Source organism: Protomyctophum parallelum (assembly GCF_964188405.1).
Source record: "Protomyctophum parallelum genome assembly, chromosome: 8".
Classification (NCBI taxonomy): domain Eukaryota; kingdom Metazoa; phylum Chordata; class Actinopteri; order Myctophiformes; family Myctophidae; genus Protomyctophum; species Protomyctophum parallelum.
The window spans coordinates 14,008,509-14,029,719 of record NC_139703.1 but is presented as its reverse complement, the minus strand read 5'-3'; the positions used below and the strand labels follow the sequence as shown (position 1 = coordinate 14,029,719).

At 40.0% G+C, this 21,211-nt stretch overlaps 1 protein-coding gene across 1 annotated transcript in view; it reads left to right on the top strand.

Moving 5' to 3' along the window:
- The window catches only part of celsr2 (cadherin, EGF LAG seven-pass G-type receptor 2), a 67,524-nt gene extending 62,836 nt beyond the window's left edge, over window positions 1-4,688 (top strand). The window contains exons 29-34 of the mRNA XM_083771504.1: window positions 184-314; window positions 690-778; window positions 1,043-1,213; window positions 1,649-1,864; window positions 2,503-2,728; window positions 4,461-4,688. Coding sequence (XP_083627630.1) covers window positions 184-314; window positions 690-778; window positions 1,043-1,213; window positions 1,649-1,864; window positions 2,503-2,728; window positions 4,461-4,485 — 858 coding nt within the window. The 3' untranslated portion in view covers window positions 4,486-4,688. The remainder of the gene's footprint in view (window positions 1-183; window positions 315-689; window positions 779-1,042; window positions 1,214-1,648; window positions 1,865-2,502; window positions 2,729-4,460) is intronic.
- Window positions 4,689-21,211: the final 16,523 nt, after the last annotated feature.

Sequence of the window (21,211 nt, the reverse complement as noted above, 5' to 3'; positions counted from 1 at the left end):
AGTATTATCAAGAGCTTGTAACTAAATAACTACTAACTAATAACTACATTGAATCCATTGGAATACAGGTTCTTTTTTTCCCCATTTCCTGAAAAGTTTTGGATAATTATACAAGGTCTCCACCTGGCAGTGAAGATAATCATACTTCTATGTTGCTTTCTTCTTCATTTTTCTTTTTGCCAGGCCTACAAATGTAATGCCAACTACATGGATGGCCGGTTGTACCACCTTCCATTTGGAGACTCCAGTGTCTCCCTGAACGGCACCATGCAGAGTGGCAAGAGCCAGCAGAGCTACGTTCCGTTTGTCCTCAGGTGAGGAGAGCCCACACCATCATGTACCTGATGTCCCCCTTTTGGGCATGTCATTATAGGTTATATGTTAACCCATTCTGACCTGAGATCAGATTCATACGAGGTTTCCACTGGACACACACTGGTCTGATGAACCCATTCTGACCTGAGATCAGATTCTAAAAATGTCAGTCGTTCCTTCGATTATTCAAAAATAGCAGACCTACAAGCTCGTATCGCGCCACTCGGTGGCGCGATATGAGCTTGTAGATCTGCTATTTTTCAATAGCTAAAGCATAACATGATGCCAACACCAAAATGGGTGCCCGGTCAGAATGGGTTAAATGTTTCTAATGATTGTATGTAGTGTAAACTTAATCATTCTGCGTTTCCCAGGGAGGATGGAATTAATGCCAGTCAACCTCATATTGCACTGAATGACCAAGGATCACTTTTCCATGATGAAACTAAAGAGCATTTGGACGGTATGTTTCTCTTTCTGTGTCTCGGACTTAAAAGTAATGGCGTTGTTTAGTTTTTTAGTTTGATAGAGATGGATAATCAGTTTGGGGAAAACAGAGCAATTTAGTAATGATGCTGTGTGTGTGTGTGTGTGTGTGTGTGTGTGTGTGTGTGTGTGTGTGTGTGTGTGTGTGTGTGTGTGTGTGTGTGTGTGTGTGTGTGTGTGTGTGTGTGTGTGTGTGCGTGTGCGTGTGCATGCGTGTGCGCCTGCGCGCGTGTGTGTGTAGATCCGGATCGTGACAGTGACTCTGACAGTGACCTGTCTCTGGAAGATGACCAAAGTGGCTCCTATGCCTCCACACACTCCTCTGACAGTGAGGAGGAGGAGGGGCCTTACCACCCAGAGGAATGCTGGGAAAGTCTGGCCTCCAATGTGGCCACGAGACCACACCCACACGGTATTATGATCTCACCTAAACCACACCTATATGCCACAGCTGATTGTATTTTATAAAAATCATGAATGATTATATTCATATCACCAAAACACTTATTTTAAACAAGGGTTTATTGATAATATAATATAACTATAACATTTTATAATGTGAGACCATTAAATAGGAACATATCATTTAGGCATTTAGCAGATGCTCTCATCCAGAACGACTTACAACTTAAAGTGTACTATGTTAGTTCCATTGATCCAAGCTGGAACACAATAGATTTTTGCCAGTCATTAAAATCATCACACTTTTGAGATTTTCAAGTGCTAGACTCCTAGTACTCTTTATTATTATTTATTTGTTATTAACTCAACACAGAGTCAGACTCCCACTTCATTGAACAAAATTTGGCCGCTTGTGTTTTTATAAAATGACGGTCTTGTGGTGCAGATAACAACCTGGGCAAGCTGTACTGGCCTGGAGAGTACGCCACAGTGGTGGAGAAGGACAGTGACGGCCTGGCACTGGGAGACAGGCTGAAGGTGGAGACTCTGGCCAACGCTGAGCTGGGTCCAGGCCGGGATAACAGAACCCAGCTGGACGACACGGAAAACACAATGATGCTCCTTCCCAGTCTGCAAAGCCTGCATTCACACCCTCAGAAAGGTAGATAATAATAATAATCTTTATTGTCCTGAAGGATATTCGTCATCACAGTCTGTTCAAACACCCACATCAAAAACAACACATAGCACATAACACCAAGACAATACAAAAACATGAGGTCCCCACTGTATACAGAACCATCATATTGGCGGGGCAGTTTGTTTAATGCCGCGATGGCCAAACTTTTTCCATATATATATATATATATAGAAACCATAATCTCCATAATTCAACATTTTATGGGGGTTTTTTTTGTAAATGATTTGTACACTACAAGCTCAAAAAGCGTCGCGATGCAACATGTTGTGAGCTTGTACGAATTTCAAAGTTGTGCATGTGGGTTTTAGAAATATTTAACCAATGAAAAGTATTAACAGTATTGTGACTAAATAACTACTGTATTAGGAACACAGGCATTAGCATTTCCTAACAAGTAACCGCTTTGACGATTCGAGGTTTATGCCCGACAGTGGTTTTTTGTACCCTTTTAGTAATGTTTATATACATGTGCTCTTTTTGTGTTGTTGCTTGTAATTCTGTATGGCGACTACGGATGGAAACTAGCATTCTTGCTAAATCTGGTGTAATTACACGGCATTGATTGTATAACGTATAAATAAATAAATATTTAAATTCAGGTATCCTGAAGAAGAAGCAGCTTTCTCCAATCGCGGAGAGGAACGGCATCAACCGTATCCACAATGAACTCTGTGAGAGCGTCCCTGGCCCCACCTCGCCCCACAGCTCCACTTCCAGTGACACTAGAGTGCAGGGCACGCACAAACCCGCCGTCCCCGACCATCTCAATGGCGTCGCCATGAGCATCAAGGCGGGCACCGTTGATGGGGACTCGTCAGGATCAGAGTGAGTATATCAGCTTAAGCCCACACACACACACACACACACACAGTAAGATCTGTGAGCGTTAATGAGTGAATGAGAGAGTTCAAATGGAGTTAAATTAATTCAGGATCTGGTCTTTAGTGTCCAGTGTCAGAGATTACATTTAGGTTATAGTTTTTCATGCAAAGGCCTTTACACACACGGGGCGTGACGATTAAACAACTAAATGTGGACAAACTCACCAGCAAATCAAATATAATGATGCCTCATTAATATAGGTTGATGCCTTTATTTGCGGTGCGGAAACTCAAAAAAATCTTGTTCCAAATACAAGTTACATTGCTTTATCGGCAAGTAATCCGGACACAAACGGTTACAAATTATATATCTTCGAGTGAATTCATCGCACACAAAAACGGCCCTGTGTGTAAGGACCTTTAGTCATATTAAAATGCCCGGGTATTGGGGGGGGGGGTTCCCAATGCGGCTTTTCGTTGATTCTGTGTGTTTAACTGGTTAGATATTGAACTGTAATGTGTGTGATTTATTTTGTATACGTGATGTGTTTTGAATTTGTTTTGGTGTTGCTGTCCTAAGTGTGATATCCCCTCGTCCTCATTGTTGTGTAGTCTGTCACATGTCATTACCCAAATAGAAGCCTGCCCTATTCCCAGTGCAACTGCAAACAGCTGACCCAGCACTCTGGGGACAGGCATTATACATACATGCACTACCTGTATCATGTGAGGCATGTGTGCAACTTGTAACGTTACTCTGTTCAACATAGAACAAGACAAGCTGTGAGCTTGTATATCTGCTATTTATGAACAGCCAACGCTAAAATCTAAAATGACATGATATTTTCCAGTTTTTTTAACTGTTAAAGCTCTATTTTATAGTAATCATTGTAAGTCAAGTGTTTTTCAACATTGGTCTCCCCCTGTCTCTCCAACTCTTTAGTAAACAGAAAATATATTTTCAAGTGGGTTGCTAATTTCAGCCAATCAGGAGAATACCCATTTATTAGCTTTAATTGTTTAGTATTCGTGTTCCAATTTTGTCTGCTCATTTCTTCGTCATCACTTCCAATTTTGGCAATTTCACTTGTTTATCCTGTATACTGTATGAGTTCGCTCTCCTGGTTTTGGATCATATTCGTATCCTGTCTGAAAATGCATTTTCTGTTTACTAAAGAGCTTTAGAGACAGGGAGACTCAAACTGAAATGTTTGAGATGATCAATGATTACTATAGAGGGATTTTTAATTGCATTGGGATTTTTAAGCACAATGCAATTAGGTTTAAGCATGTGTTTGGTAATGTGTAGTTAGAGTTAAGATCTGGAGAGGGCGTTCAGCATGGAACTGTGTTGGAATTTGCATACACGTACGTACTGCAAAAAAAATATATCTTGCAGTTGCAGGCCACTAACTACCCCTCTTTGCCCCCTCTCTTTTTCCAAAAATCATAGATTTTTATTCTTTAATTTCCTTTACTGAAACACTGATCCCCATGAAAAAACAACAGGATCATTGTCTTCAGATTTAGCATCTCTCACTCATAAATGGGTGTGGAAGTGTGTGTGTCTTTGTGTGCATGCGTGCGCGCACGCGTGTATGTGTGTATCAATCATTGCCACTCATTTTTGTTTCTCTCGTTCCTTTCTGTTCTTTCCTCCACCCATGCGTTCGTCACATCTGTCTCCATCCACCACATCCCTGTCTTCCTCCTCCGTCCAACCTCCGTTTTCCCAGCAGCCACCGCAACACATCCATGTGACCCAGCTGACAGAGGGGTGTGTCTTTGCAGGTCATAGAGCCTCGCTCCTCAACGCCGAGCCGTGTGATGACAAACTATTTAACAGGACATGTGCCGAGAAACTTCCCATAACCTGAAGGACAGTGGAACGAACTCCCCTTTCTCACCACCATACCACCATACTCTGAAAAGGAATATGCAGGCGTGTGTGTGTGTGTGTGTGTGTGTGTGTGTGTGTGTGTGTGTGTGTGTGTGTGTGTGTGTGTGTGTGTGTGTGTGTGTGTGTGTGTGTGTGTGTGTGTGTGTGTGTGTGTGTGTGTGTGTGTGTGTGTGTGTGTGTGTGTGCGCGCGCGTGCGTGTGCGTGTGCGTGTGCGTGTACATGTGTGTGTGTGTGTGTGTGCGTGCGTGCGTGCGTGTTTTGTTCATGGATGTCAGTGTTACTGCACTGGCGCAGGCCAAGCACACTAATCGTCTCATTCTCCCTTTAAAGAAATCATTGTTTTGTTTACATACTTGAAGCAATGCACTTTTTTGTTATTCACGCTGCCTGGCAAGATCTGGCAGTTAACTTTTTTTTATTCTGGTATATGTAATATTTGGAACAATGCAGAAGTCCATCCTTCTGGCGGAGTTGTAGGATTTCAAACATTCAGGGAATTTCCTCTTCATCCATAACTAGTTTGTAATGTCATAAAGGTTTGTCTTTAACCATGAATTATGGTTAATGTTGTTAACTTAATGTTGCTTTTTAGAAACATTAGTATTTGTGTTTAAGGGAAGGCGCCAGTCTGAGGTTTGCTCCAGGGTGGAGTTGAGTCTCAGGCTCATTATCTGTGTTTTGACTGAAAGTTGCTTATTGCGCATGGATTGCCCTACGGGCGCAAAAGAAAAGAGTGGACCATGTCCACAGACAGAGAAGAGCAACACGTTGTCTCCGCTCTCTGAGAGACTTTCAGAACATTTCCATCCAGCTGTGACTTAAACTGTAAAATCTTGATTTGTATTTTAACTCTGAGGTGTACACTCACAGTTGAATGAATGCAATATAGGACCCTTTGTTAGAGGTTTGTATTGTGTCTTGTCATTATGTGACTACACTACACAAATTGGTGAGATATATTGCTCCGTTGCGCAGTTGATTCATAATTTAAAAATAAATAAAAATGTTCCTCATTGACTTCAATTCTACCGTGAAACTGCACTCAAAGTCAGTCATGCAAACAAAGTACTACTTGGCAATATAGTACTATCTGTGCGGTTTGTTTTAAAGGAAACATCTAACTTCCTATATCTTGCCAATTGTCCAATAGTTACATCATGACAAGAAAACTACAAACCCAAACATCTACCATGTGCCCTGTTGCTTCAACACTCAGGAGTTTACAGTGTACCATCATACTGTGATATACTGAAAGCTCTAATCTGTGCTTTGTGAACTGGACTCGGACAAACGGGAAGACAGAGAATCACTGTATTATATATACTGTATCTGCCCGGAAAGGACGGACGCTCCATAAGCTATTTCTCATTAATGAAGGATATTTCCTGTGGCAACATGCTAATCAAGCGCTGGTGAGCTACCGTGTACAGATTTGAGCTTGAGAGAGTGACTGCCTTCAACAGTACCCAGCCTTCATTGTGTCAGAACAAGGACAAGGGCGTTGGACTTGTATGTGGAGATCTCGTAGGACTCGTAAGGACTCACCAGGACTTTTGATACATGAACTTTTGTAAATCATCGGGAGCCAATTTTTGTACGGATTTCACATGCTCTCGCTTTTCAATATCTTTGTCCAATGTTGAAATGCATTCATATGACATCAGTGACTAAACAACTGTGTTTTATAGATTAGTTATGAAGCAATTGTCATTTTGTAAAATACTTAATGTAATACTTGTGCTATAAAATTTGAGCTGTATTCCAATTTTACTGTACAGTTGAAAAGAAAAGAAACGTTTTCGTGGAACATATCTTGAAATTAATCATTGCATAAATGTCTATTTACTTCACAGTCAGTCCCACATACAGGGCCAATGGGTCTCACTTGGGAAAATCAAAATATGGAAAGAAAATAAGCTGTATCATAAATAGCCTACTTGTTGCTAATTTCTGTATATTTTTGCAATCTTTGTGGATATTTTATTTTTGTTGAAGTACAAATCTATTCCTCCAATGCCACAAGCACCAACAGCTCTTTCCAATCTTGAAAAGTGGAAACGGACACTGACAATTGACACAACTAAGACACGATTGTTTCTTTACTATTGTGCCCATTTTTTGTTGAAAAACTGTTACATAGCATTACCCATGTTACCTCAATATTTGTGCCAAGTCATGTAACAACACTGTTGTTTTTTTTAATCTGTACAATGTATTTTGCATTTGTTAATCTGCCATTTTCTGATATCAAGGTGCATACTGCTACTGTACATACGAGTTGAGTGCCCTTCAGGAGACTACTATAGACATTAGATATATACATATTGAACCCTATTCATTTATACCCTGATCGATTTAAAATCAATCTGGTGTTACACAGATGAGGCGTACTGGACATATGGCGCTTACCTTCCTTTGCTGTTTTAAGCCTAATTTATACTTTATCAAATGACACATGAGTATGAATTAAGCATGATTCAACATTTCTAAATTGGTTTACTGTTCTTAGCTGGCCTGTAAAAAAACATTCATCATTATAGCGCCAAACAATCAAGTGCTTCAGAACCAAGACCTGTTATAGGTGACTGATGTCAAAGCTTTAGTGTTAACAGGGTAGACAATATAAAATGGCTGGTATTTTTCTATATGGAAATGCTTTTGAAAGGATTTCACCTAAATTCAACGAGTAAAACCGACAGACATTTCAAGATTCAAGATTTATTTTTTGCATGTAGTACATAATGGGTCAACTGTTTTGGTTTTAAGGGTGGTATTACTGTGCCTGTGCTCATATTGGAGAATCCAGTGATGGAAGAAGTATTCAGATTTTGTAAAGGAGTAGTTCACCCTAAAAATTACTTAAATCAATTACACACTCCATGAAGCCTTGAATTCATGGAGCTTTTTTAGTTTTTGTCGCATTCCTGAGCCAATAATTTGATGACCGGGTCAGAAGGAGACTCAATAGGAGTGATGACCGGGTCATCGGTCAGAAGGAGACTCAATAGGAGTGATGACCGGGTCATCGGTCAGAAGGAGACTCAATAGGAGTGATGACCGGGTCATCGGTCAGAAGGAGACCCAATAGGAGTGATGACCGGGTCATCGGTCAGAAGGAGACCCAATAGGAGTGATGACCGGGTCATCGGTCAGAAGGAGACTCAATAGGAGTGATGACCGGGTCATCGGTCAGAAGGAGACTCAATAGGAGTGATGACCGGGTCATCGGTCAGAAGGAGACTCAATAGGAGTCTACGGGTCAGAAGGAAACTCAATAGGAGTCTCCTCCGCCTGTCATCAAATTATTGGTTTAGGAATGCGACAAAATCTCCATGGAGCTTCATGGGGTGTGTAATTGATAGAAAATAAGTAATTTTTGGGGTGAACTACTGACGTAAAAAAAATGACGTAAAAGTAGCAATACCACAATATAGAAATACTGCTACAAATAGCCTTCAGTTAATACAGCTCTACATGTTCAAATCCCTGTTCTCCTATAGTTTATTGCTGGAGTGTTTCAACTTTACTCACTGAAGGCCAACACACACAATTACCAGGAGACTTTGGATGAGAGTGTCTGACTGATGGCCCAGTGGTCACTACAGACATTCCATGTTCAAGCCCTGTTCCTCCTGTAGCTCAATGCTGCAGTAATTTGAACTTTACAAGGCTTGAATAAAAAATAAAAACTCAAAAGCACCAGGAGACATGGGCTATGGGCATGGGTTCCAAGTGGGCCGTGCACCCAGTTTTCACAAAGGGCCCACCCGTGTTAGCCCATATGGGCTTACGTGGGTTTCTAACTGGATCTTAGGTGGTATCCAATTATTCCAAATGGGCCATTTTATTTCAGAACCATGTGTGTGCCACCTGTGCTTGCCTATATGGGTTTGAACTGGGATCTGATTGGGCCTTAAGTGGGTACCAGCTGGGCGAATTATATGTGACCCATGTAGGCCACACTTGTGTCCGCCCTCATTGTCTTCCGTCCTGTTTCTGTTGTCACCTGCTGTCGATTGTTCATTCCTACGGATAGGATGCAGTGCGCCACATTGGTGGTGTTTCCAGTTTTCTGTAGTAGTTTCTTCAAGTGTTCAAATTTTATGACTGGATAGCACTCGATCTGTAGAGTCCTACATTACTATCTCCTACGATCAAGGGTTAGGGTTAGGGTACTGTAGCATGCCGTTTTTCATCATTTTTGGGGACGAAAATCACTCCGACACCATGGACTATAGCCCATGGTCTGGAAGTGATTTTGTCTTTTTTTCAAATCCTCGTTTTTCATCGTTTTTGACCATGGATTATAGCCGGGTTAGGGTTAGGTTCCACGGGCTAATAAAGTGTAAATTCTGGGGTCCTTGACAAGAAAAGGTTTGGGAACCACTGTTGTAGAGGGTCTATAGAATAGATAGATGTTGATAGTATTAAGTTAGTGACTTTGACAGTGTACAAATGGAACCGGTTTTCAGCAGGTCAAATGAGGTACAGAAAACCGTATGACTCCCAGGCTGATCTCACTGGGGGAAAACTGTATGAGTTTATTTGTTTAAGAACTAACAATACATTGAAAAATATATTCTGGATGTGACACTTACAAGCCGAAATAGCGCAGTTGTTAGAGCATTAGACTGAATATCTAAAGGTCCCTGGTTCAATCCAGGTTTTCGGCAGTTGAAATGAGGTACAGAAATTCCTATGACTCTTAGGCTGATCTCACTGGGTGAGAAACTAGATGAACAAGACCAACAAAACAAAACAAACAAAAAAGCAGTGTGAATTGTCTGGAACCAGTGGCTCAGTGTGTTAGAACATTGGCCACATGATCCAGAGATGGTGAGTTCAAGCCCCACTCAATTCTTTACTTTCAAGACCGATTTACAGAAGAACAAAACAAACACAAAAGCAGTGTGAATTGTCTGGAACCAGTGGCTCAGTGTGTTAGAACATTATCCAGAGATGGTGAGTTCAAGCCCCACTCAATTCTTTACTTTCAAGACCGATTTACAGAAGAACAAAACAAACTAAAAAGCAGTGTGAATTGTCTGGAACCAGTGGCTCAGTGTGTTAGAACGCTGCCACATGATCGGGAGATGGTCGGTTCAAACCCCACTCAAGTTCAAACAAAAAATAAAGGGGCCAATCCCACCCCAGTCTTTACTGTGACACTTTGCATTCCACACTAACATCAAGTAGCACAGAAAAGCTGTGTTGTAGTAACCAGCAGTTAGCTTAGTTTGATGAGTGGCTGTGCTTGTGATCCACAGGTCCAGGGTTCAAATCCCACATTAGTCATGTGGCTCTGTGACACTTTGCTTTGCACACTGACTTTCAGAAGGACAACTTTAAAGCAGCACAGAAATTCCCCATGATTGTGTGTCTCAGTGGCCCAACGGGTAAGTCAAATGTTATCCGTAGTATACCTAGTAGAAGTGTGCCGGTTCAAATCACAGACAGTGGATGATTGATATCCGTAGATCACAGACACTGTCCATATCCATATCCTAGTAGAAGTATGCCGGCCACATACTCCTAGTAGGATGCTGAGTAGGTAGGATTGTGTGCAGTTAAGAGCCCTGGTGGATAAATCAAATAATATCCATAGAATACCTAGTAGAAGTCTGCAGATTCAAACCCAACATAGGATGGTGCTGGTTCAAATCACCATCACCTAGAGTAGGTGCCGTTAAGTGGCCTGGTGGATAAATCAGATAATATCCATAGAATACTTAGTGGGATGACAGGAGGAGAGTAGGCGAGGGGGGGCAGGCAGGAGGAGAGTAGGCAAGGTGGCCCCAGGCAGGAGGATAGTAGGTGAGGTGGGGTCAGGCAGGAGGAGAGTAGGCGAGGGGGGGTCAGACAGGAGGAGAGTAGGTGAGGGGGGTCAGGCAGGAGGAGAGTAGGTGAGAGGTTAAAAAAGTCACTTTCACCTAGAAACTCCATTCACAATTTTTATTATTCAGCTTACTGTGGAGACTGGAACTTTTTACTTTGAAATGTTTTGTAGTTTCTGAGTTATTTAACTTAAACGCCCAATGCATTCTCTATGGCAATAGCACAAACTTTGGCATGCTACTAGTCCTACATACTTAAACCTACCAACCCCATTCTAGCCTACTTAGGTTCATCTTACGGTGGACATGTTTGCCTGAAAATTAATCTTTGAAAGGTGTCATAGTTTTAGAAATATAGTGCTTTCAAATTTGAGACTTTTAACATGGGGCTCAATGGCAGATTTTGGCACGTCAAAAAATCACTTTCACCTAGAAACTCCATTCACACTTTTTATTATTCAGCTTACTGTGGAGACACATGCTGGAACTTTTTACTTTGAAATGTTTTGTAGTTTCTGAGTTATTTAACTTAAACGCCCAATGCAAGTAGGCTAGAATGGGGCTGCTAGGTGTAAGTATGTAGGACTAGTAGCATGCCAACGTTTGTGCTATTGCCATAGAGAATGCATTGTGTTGCGGAGGATGAGAGGAATGGTCTCATCCTCCGCAACACCCATTCTCATACACCGCTATACACCGCGAGGATATGGGCTATAGCCCATATCGTACGGCATACTATACTGTAGCACGCCGTTTTTCATCATTTTTGAGGATTTGAAAAAAAATGAAAAAATGAAAAAAACGATGGGTTATAGCCCATCGTTTTTTTAATTTCTTTTTATCCTCGTTTTTCATCATTTTGGACCATATCGTACGGCATACTATAGCACGCCGTTTTTCATCATTCTTGAGGATTTGAAAAAAAAAAAAAAAAAAACGATGGGTTATAGCCCATCGTTTTTTGAATTTCTTTTTATCCTCGTTTTTCATCATTTTGGACCATATCGTACGGCATACTATAGCACGCCGTTTTTCATCATTTTTGCCACTGAGCCCCATTGTAAATTTGAAAGCACTATATTTCTAAAACTATGAAACATTTCAAAGATTCCTTTTGAGACAAACAAGTCCACCGTAAGATGAACCTAAGTAGGCTAGAATGGGGTTGCTAGGTGTAAGTATGTAGGACTAGTAGCATGCCAAAGTTTGTGCTATTGCCATAGAGAATGCATTGGGCGTTTAAGTTAAATAACTCATAAACTACAGGACATAAAAATAAAAATAAAGTTCCAGCATGTGTCTCCACAATAAGCTGAATAATAAAAAGTGTGAATGGAGTTTCTAGGTGAAAGTGACTTTTGACGTGCCTATAGAGCTGCCATTGAGCCCCATGTTAAATGTCTCAAATTTGAAAGCACTATATTTCTAAAACTATGAAACATTTCAAAGATTCCTTTTCAGGCAAACATGTCCACCGTAAGATGAACCTAAGTAGGCTAGAATGGGGTTGCTAGGTGTAAGTATGTAGGAATACTAGCATGCCAAAGTTTGTGCTATTGCCATAGAGAATGCATTGGGCGTTTAAGTTAAATAACTCATAAACTACAGGACATAAAAATAAAAAAAAGTTCCAGCATGTGTCTCCACAATAAGCTGAATAATAAAAAGTGTGAATGGAGTTTCTAGGTGAAAGTGACTTTTGACGTGCCTATAGAGCTGCCATTGAGCCCCATGTTAAATGTCTCAAATTTGAAAGCACTATATTTCTAAAACTATGAAACATTTCAAAGATTCCTTTTCAGGCAAACAAGTCCACCGTAAGATGAACCTAAGTAGGCTAGAATGGGGTTGCTAGGTGTAAGTATGTAGGACTAGTAGCATGCCAAAGTTTGTGCTATTGCCATAGAGAATGCATTGGGCGTTTAAGTTAAATAACTCATAAACTACAGGACATAAAAATAAAAAAAAGTTTCAGCATGTGTCTCCACAATAAGCTGAATAATAAAAAGTGTGAATGGAGTTTCTAGGTGAAAGTGACTTTTGACGTGCCTATAGAGCTGCCATTGAGCCCCATGTTAAATGTCTCAAATTTGAAAGCACTATATTTCTAAAACTATGAAACATTTCAAAGATTCCTTTTCAGGCAAACATGTCCACCGTAAGATGAACCTAAGTAGGCTAGAATGGGGTTGCTAGGTGTAAGTATGTAGGACTAGTAGCATGCCAAAGTTTGTGCTATTGCCATAGAGAATACATTGGGCGTTTAAGTTAAATAACTCATAAACTACAAAACATTTCAAAATAAAAAAGTTCCAGCATGTGTCTCCACAGTAAGCTGAATAATAAAAAGTGTTAATGGAGTTTCTAGGTGAAAGTGACTTTTGACGTGCCTATAGAGCTGCCATTGAGCCCCATGTTAAATGTCTCAAATTTGAAAGCACTATATTTCTAAAACGTTGAAACATTTCAAAGATTCCTTTTGAGACAAACAAGTCCACCGTAAGATGAACCTAAGTAGGCTAGAATGGGGTTGCTAGGTGTAAGTATGTAGGACTAGTAGCATGCCAAAGTTTGTGCTATTGCCATAGAGAATGCATTGGGCGTTTAAGTTAAATAACTCATAAACTACAGGACATAAAAATAAAAAAAAGTTCCAGCATGTGTCTCCACAATAAGCTGAATAATAAAAAGTGTGAATGGAGTTTCTAGGTGAAAGTGACTTTTGACGTGCATAGAGCTGCCATTGAGCCCCATGTTAAATGTCTCAAATTTGAAAGCACTATATTTCTAAAACTATGAAACATTTCAAAGATTCCTTTTGAGACAAACAAGTCCACCGTAAGATGAACATAAGTAGGCTAGAATGGGGTTGCTAGGTGTAAGTATGTAGGACTAGTAGCATGCCAAAGTTTGTGCTATTGCCATAGAGAATGCATTGGGCGTTTAAGTTAAATAACTCATAAACTACAGGACATAAAAATAAAAATAAAGTTCCAGCATGTGTCTCCACAATAAGCTGAATAATAAAAAGTGTGAATGGAGTTTCTAGGTGAAAGTGACTTTTGACGTGCCTATAGAGCTGCCATTGAGCCCCATGTTAAATGTCTCAAATTTGAAAGCACTATATTTCTAAAACTATGAAACATTTCAAAGATTCCTTTTCAGGCAAACATGTCCACCGTAAGATGAACCTAAGTAGGCTAGAATGGGGTTGCTAGGTGTAAGTATGTAGGAATACTAGCATGCCAAAGTTTGTGCTATTGCCATAGAGAATGCATTGGGCGTTTAAGTTAAATAACTCATAAACTACAGGACATAAAAATAAAAAAAAGTTCCAGCATGTGTCTCCACAATAAGCTGAATAATAAAAAGTGTGAATGGAGTTTCTAGGTGAAAGTGACTTTTGACGTGCCTATAGAGCTGCCATTGAGCCCCATGTTAAATGTCTCAAATTTGAAAGCACTATATTTCTAAAACTATGAAACATTTCAAAGATTCCTTTTCAGGCAAACAAGTCCACCGTAAGATGAACCTAAGTAGGCTAGAATGGGGTTGCTAGGTGTAAGTATGTAGGACTAGTAGCATGCCAAAGTTTGTGCTATTGCCATAGAGAATGCATTGGGCGTTTAAGTTAAATAACTCATAAACTACAGGACATAAAAATAAAAAAAAAGTTCCAGCATGTGTCTCCACAATAAGCAGAATAATAAAAAGTGTGAATGGAGTTTCTAGGTGAAAGTGACTTTTGACGTGCCTATAGAGCTGCCATTGAGCCCCATGTTAAATGTCTCAAATTTGAAAGCACTATATTTCTAAAACTATGAAACATTTCAAAGATTCCTTTTCAGGCAAACATGTCCACCGTAAGATGAACCTAAGTAGGCTAGAATGGGGTTGCTAGGTGTAAGCATGTAGGACTAGTAGCATGCCAAAGTTTGTGCTATTGCCATAGAGAATACATTGGGCGTTTAAGTTAAATAACTCATAAACTACAAAACATTTCAAAATAAAAAAGTTCCAGCATGTGTCTCCACAGTAAGCTGAATAATAAAAAGTGTTAATGGAGTTTCTAGGTGAAAGTGACTTTTGACGTGCCTATAGAGCTGCCATTGAGCCCCATGTTAAATGTCTCAAATTTGAAAGCACTATATTTCTAAAACGTTGAAACATTTCAAAGATTCCTTTTGAGACAAACAAGTCCACCGTAAGATGAACCTAAGTAGGCTAGAATGGGGTTGCTAGGTGTAAGTATGTAGGACTAGTAGCATGCCAAAGTTTGTGCTATTGCCATAGAGAATGCATTGGGCGTTTAAGTTAAATAACTCATAAACTACAGGACATAAAAATAAAAAAAAGTTCCAGCATGTGTCTCCACAATAAGCTGAATAATAAAAAGTGTGAATGGAGTTTCTAGGTGAAAGTGACTTTTGACGTGCATAGAGCTGCCATTGAGCCCCATGTTAAATGTCTCAAATTTGAAAGCACTATATTTCTAAAACTATGAAACATTTCAAAGATTCCTTTTGAGACAAACAAGTCCACCGTAAGATGAACATAAGTAGGCTAGAATGGGGTTGCTAGGTGTAAGTATGTAGGACTAGTAGCATGCCAAAGTTTGTGCTATTGCCATAGAGAATGCATTGGGCGTTTAAGTTAAATAACTCATAAACTACAGGACATAAAAAAAAAAAAAAGTACCAGCATGTGTCTCCACAATAAGCTGAATAATAAAAAGTGTGAATGGAGTTTCTAGGTGAAAGTGACTTTTGACGTGCCTATAGAGCTGCCATTGAGCCCCATGTTAAATGTCTCAAATTTGAAAGCACTATATTTCTAAAACTATGAAACATTTCAAAGATTCCTTTTCAGGCAAACATGTCCACCGTAAGATGAACCTAAGTAGGCTAGAATGGGGTTGCTAGGTGTAAGTATGTAGGAATACTAGCATGCCAAAGTTTGTGCTATTGCCATAGAGAATGCATTGGGCGTTTAAGTTAAATAACTCATAAACTACAGGACATAAAAATAAAAAAAAGTTCCAGCATGTGTCTCCACAATAAGCTGAATAATAAAAAGTGTGAATGGAGTTTCTAGGTGAAAGTGACTTTTGACGTGCCTATAGAGCTGCCATTGAGCCCCATGTTAAATGTCTCAAATTTGAAAGCACTATATTTCTAAAACTATGAAACATTTCAAAGATTCCTTTTCAGGCAAACATGTCCACCGTAAGATGAACCTAAGTAGGCTAGAATGGGGTTGCTAGGTGTAAGTATGTAGGAATACTAGCATGCCAAAGTTTGTGCTATTGCCATAGAGAATGCATTGGGCGTTTAAGTTAAATAACTCATAAACTACAGGACATAAAAATAAAAAAAAGTTCCAGCATGTGTCTCCACAATAAGCTGAATAATAAAAAGTGTGAATGGAGTTTCTAGGTGAAAGTGACTTTTGACGTGCCTATAGAGCTGCCATTGAGCCCCATGTTAAATGTCTCAAATTTGAAAGCACTATATTTCTAAAACTATGAAACATTTCAAAGATTCCTTTTCAGGCAAACAAGTCCACCGTAAGATGAACCTAAGTAGGCTAGAATGGGGTTGCTAGGTGTAAGTATGTAGGACTAGTAGCATGCCAAAGTTTGTGCTATTGCCATAGAGAATGCATTGGGCGTTTAAGTTAAATAACTCATAAACTACAGGACATAAAAATAAAAAAAAAGTTCCAGCATGTGTCTCCACAATAAGCAGAATAATAAAAAGTGTGAATGGAGTTTCTAGGTGAAAGTGACTTTTGACGTGCCTATAGAGCTGCCATTGAGCCCCATGTTAAATGTCTCAAATTTGAAAGCACTATATTTCTAAAACTATGAAACATTTCAAAGATTCCTTTTCAGGCAAACATGTCCACCGTAAGATGAACCTAAGTAGGCTAGAATGGGGTTGCTAGGTGTAAGCATGTAGGACTAGTAGCATGCCAAAGTTTGTGCTATTGCCATAGAGAATACATTGGGCGTTTAAGTTAAATAACTCATAAACTACAAAACATTTCAAAATAAAAAAGTTCCAGCATGTGTCTCCACAGTAAGCTGAATAATAAAAAGTGTTAATGGAGTTTCTAGGTGAAAGTGACTTTTGACGTGCCTATAGAGCTGCCATTGAGCCCCATGTTAAATGTCTCAAATTTGAAAGCACTATATTTCTAAAACGTTGAAACATTTCAAAGATTCCTTTTGAGACAAACAAGTCCACCGTAAGATGAACCTAAGTAGGCTAGAATGGGGTTGCTAGGTGTAAGTATGTAGGACTAGTAGCATGCCAAAGTTTGTGCTATTGCCATAGAGAATGCATTGGGCGTTTAAGTTAAATAACTCATAAACTACAGGACATAAAAATAAAAAAAAGTTCCAGCATGTGTCTCCACAATAAGCTGAATAATAAAAAGTGTGAATGGAGTTTCTAGGTGAAAGTGACTTTTGACGTGCATAGAGCTGCCATTGAGCCCCATGTTAAATGTCTCAAATTTGAAAGCACTATATTTCTAAAACTATGAAACATTTCAAAGATTCCTTTTGAGACAAACAAGTCCACCGTAAGATGAACATAAGTAGGCTAGAATGGGGTTGCTAGGTGTAAGTATGTAGGACTAGTAGCATGCCAAAGTTTGTGCTATTGCCATAGAGAATGCATTGGGCGTTTAAGTTAAATAACTCATAAACTACAGGACATAAAAATAAAAAAAAGTACCAGCATGTGTCTCCACAATAAGCTGAATAATAAAAAGTGTGAATGGAGTTTCTAGGTGAAAGTGACTTTTGACGTGCCTATAGAGCTGCCATTGAGCCCCATGTTAAATGTCTCAAATTTGAAAGCACTATATTTCTAAAACTATGAAACATTTCAAAGATTCCTTTTCAGGCAAACATGTCCACCGTAAGATGAACCTAAGTAGGCTAGAATGGGGTTGCTAGGTGTAAGTATGTAGGAATACTAGCATGCCAAAGTTTGTGCTATTGCCATAGATAATGCATTGGGCGTTTAAGTTAAATAACTCATAAACTACAGGACATAAAAATAAAAAAAGTTCCAGCATGTGTCTCCACAATAAGCTGAATAATAAAAAGTGTGAATGGAGTTTCTAGGTGAAAGTGACTTTTGACGTGCCTATAGAGCTGCCATTGAGCCCCATGTTAAATGTCTCAAATTTGAAAGCACTATATTTCTAAAACTATGAAACATTTCAAAGATTCCTTTTGAGACAAACAAGTCCACCGTAAGATGAACCTAAGTAGGCTAGAATGGGGTTGCTAGGTGTAAGTATGTAGGACTAGTAGCATGCCAAAGTTTGTGCTATTGCCATAGAGAATGCATTGGGCGTTTAAGTTAAATAACTCATAAACTACAGGACATAAAAATAAAAAAAAGTACCAGCATGTGTCTCCACAATAAGCTGAATAATAAAAAGTGTTAATGGAGTTTCTAGGTGAAAGTGACTTTTGACGTGCCTATAGAGCTGCCATTGAGCCCCATGTTAAATGTCTCAAATTTGAAAGCACTATATTTCTAAAACTTTGAAACATTTCAAAGATTCCTTTTGAGACAAACAAGTCCACCGTAAGATGAACCTAAGTAGGCTAGAATGGGGTTGCTAGGTGTAAGTATGTAGGACTAGTAGCATGCCAAAGTTTGTGCTATTGCCATAGAGAATGCATTGGGCGTTTAAGTTAAATAACTCATAAACTACAGGACATAAAAATAAAAAAAAGTTCCAGCATGTGTCTCCACAATAAGCTGAATAATAAAAAGTGTGAATGGAGTTTCTAGGTGAAAGTGACTTTTGACGTGCCTATAGAGCTGCCATTGAGCCCCATGTTAAATGTCTCAAATTTGAAAGCACTATATTTCTAAAACTATGAAACATTTCAAAGATTCCTTTTCAGGCAAACATGTCCACCGTAAGATGAACCTAAGTAGGCTAGAATGGGGTTGCTAGGTGTAAGTATGTAGGACTAGTAGCATGCCAAAGTTTGTGATATTGCCATAGAGAATGCATTGGGCGTTTAAGTTAAATAACTCATAAACTACAAAACATTTTAAAGTAAAAAGTTCCAGCATGTGTCTCCACAGTAAGCTGAATAATAAAAAGTGTGAATGGAGTTTCTAGGTGAAAGTGATTTTTTACTCTCCTCCTGCCTGGGACCCTCTCTCCTACTCTCCTCCTGCCTGGGGCCCCCTCGCCTACTCTCCTCCTGCCTGACCCCCCCTCGACTTCTCTCCTCCTGCCTGGGGCCACCTCGCCTACTCTCCTCCTGCCTGGGGCTACCTCGCCTACTCTCCTCCTGCCTGGGACCCTCTCTCCTACTCTCCTCCTGCCTGGGGCCCTCTCACCTACTCTCCTCCTGCCTGACCCCCCCTCGCCTACTCTCCTCCTGCCTGGGGTCCCCTCACCTACTCTCTTCCTGCCTGACCCCCCCTCGCCTACTCTCCTCCTGCCTGGGGTCCCCTCACCTACTCTCCTCCTGCCTGACCCCCCCTCGCCTACTCTCCTCCTGCCTGGGGTCCCCTCACCTACTCTCTTCCTGCCTGACCCCCCTCGCCTACTCTCCTCCTGTCATCCCACTAAGTATTCTATGGATATTATCTGATTTATCCACCGGGCCACTTAACGGCACAAAGTCATACCTACTCTAGGTGATGGTGATTTGAACCAGCACCATCCTATGTTGGGTTTGAACCTGCAGACTTCCACTAGGTATTCTATGGATATTATCTGATTTATCCACCAGGGCTCTTAACTGCACACACTCCTACCTACTCAGCATCCTACTAGGAGTATGTAGCCGGCATACTTCTACTAGGATATGGATATGGACAGTGTCGGTGATCTATGGATATCAATTATCCACTGTCTGTGATTTGAACCGGGTTTGAACCGGCACACTTCTACTAGGTATACTACGGATAACATTTGACTTACCCGTTGGGCCACTGAGGCACACAATCATGGGGAATTTCTGTGCTGCTTTAAAGTTGTCCTTCTGAAAGTCAGTGTGCAAAGCAAAGTGTCACAGAGCCACATGACTAAACCTGGACTTGTGGATCACAAGCACAGCCACTCATCACACTGAGCTAACTGCTGGTTACTACAACACAGCTTTTCTGTGCTACTTGATGTTAGTGTGGAATGCAAAGTGTCACAGTAAAGTTTATTTTATTCTTCTGAAATTGGACTTGAAAGTAAATACTTGAGTGGGGTTTGAACTCACCATCTCCCAAACATGTGGCCAGTGTTCTAACACACAAACTGGAACCCATGCCCATAGCCCATGTCAAAACCCAATTGGGCCCAGATGGACATGTTAGCTGGGTAACAGAATAGTCTGTGTATTTGCATACTGGGTCCCGATTATAATCGTCGACAATGACATACATTTTTCTTGATTTTCGGATGACTAAAAATAAATACTATAGTGTGTAGTTTTTTCATCATTTTCATCATTTCTTTGGTTCAAGGTTCTTGAGACGATTTCAAGAACAAATATGAAAATGATGAAAAAACAACATGGTTTTGGCCCATCATCTGACAGAATAGTCTGTGTATTTGCATACTGGGCCCTGATTGGTGCCCCAGAAAACTTGGTTGGATGTCTGGCTTCCAGAACAGTTGGAAAAGGGCACACTGAGAGGTGGTAAGAGTAGGTTAAATTGGACATTTTCATGGTAAACATTTAGCTGGACAGGTTTCTTTCTGACATAAGCCCCAACCGTTACTTCTCAGGAAACAGGGGGAGAGAGAGCCCTCCCGATGGTCCTCCGTGCACCTTGATGACATGGGACTTGAACCTGCCAACTGTCTGTAGCAGAGGCAACCGATCAAGCACACCACACCATTGAGCCAAGGCACCTTTGGGCATTCAGTACATGTCTCCTGGTGCTTTTGAGTGTTTCTTTTTTCATTCAAGCCTTGAAAAGTTCAAATTACTGGAGCATTGAAGCTGTAGGAGGAATGGGACTTGAACATGGAATGTGTGTACTGAAAGACTGATCATTAGACCACTGCACCATCAGCCAGACACTCATCCAAAGTCTCCTGGTAATTTTGAAGTGATCTTTTGTTTGTTAGCCTTCAGTTAGTAAAGTTAAAATAACAGAATCATATTAATCAGATGTTTCTTAGCACTGTTATAATGATCAGACTCCTATATCTTATTGCAGGACTGTTTCAACTTTACTAATTGAAGGCTAACATACAAAAGATCACTTAAGAATTACTTAGAGACAGAGTTATCAGAATAAAGAATGACATGCACACAGAATGCAAACATTACATCAGCGTTGCCGTTATCCAACCTGTGGGACACGAGGTTCACACAAAGAACCATACAAAGCATCATATTTGGAAACAAAAAGTTAATCTAAGTAAGGAAAAACTGTGTACTTAATAATAAAATAATCTGTTAATGATATAAAAAACAAAATTTTATAACAATAAAAATAAAGTGGGTGTCGTATATTAAAATCGATTATCATTCAAATGAACATGCTCTGAAAATGATATATAAATCTTGAAACTTCATCTCAACCCAAGTATTAATAGAAATCAGGGCCTCTCCAGATCTCTGAAGCCTCCTCTGAACACTTTCATCTCATAGTCTGGCTCCGGATAATATTTGCTTTGAAATACTTTTTTGTTTTTCCTATGGGATTTGCCTTAGTGGTCACTTCTACTTGCCAGCCTTCCTACTCTTACGTGATT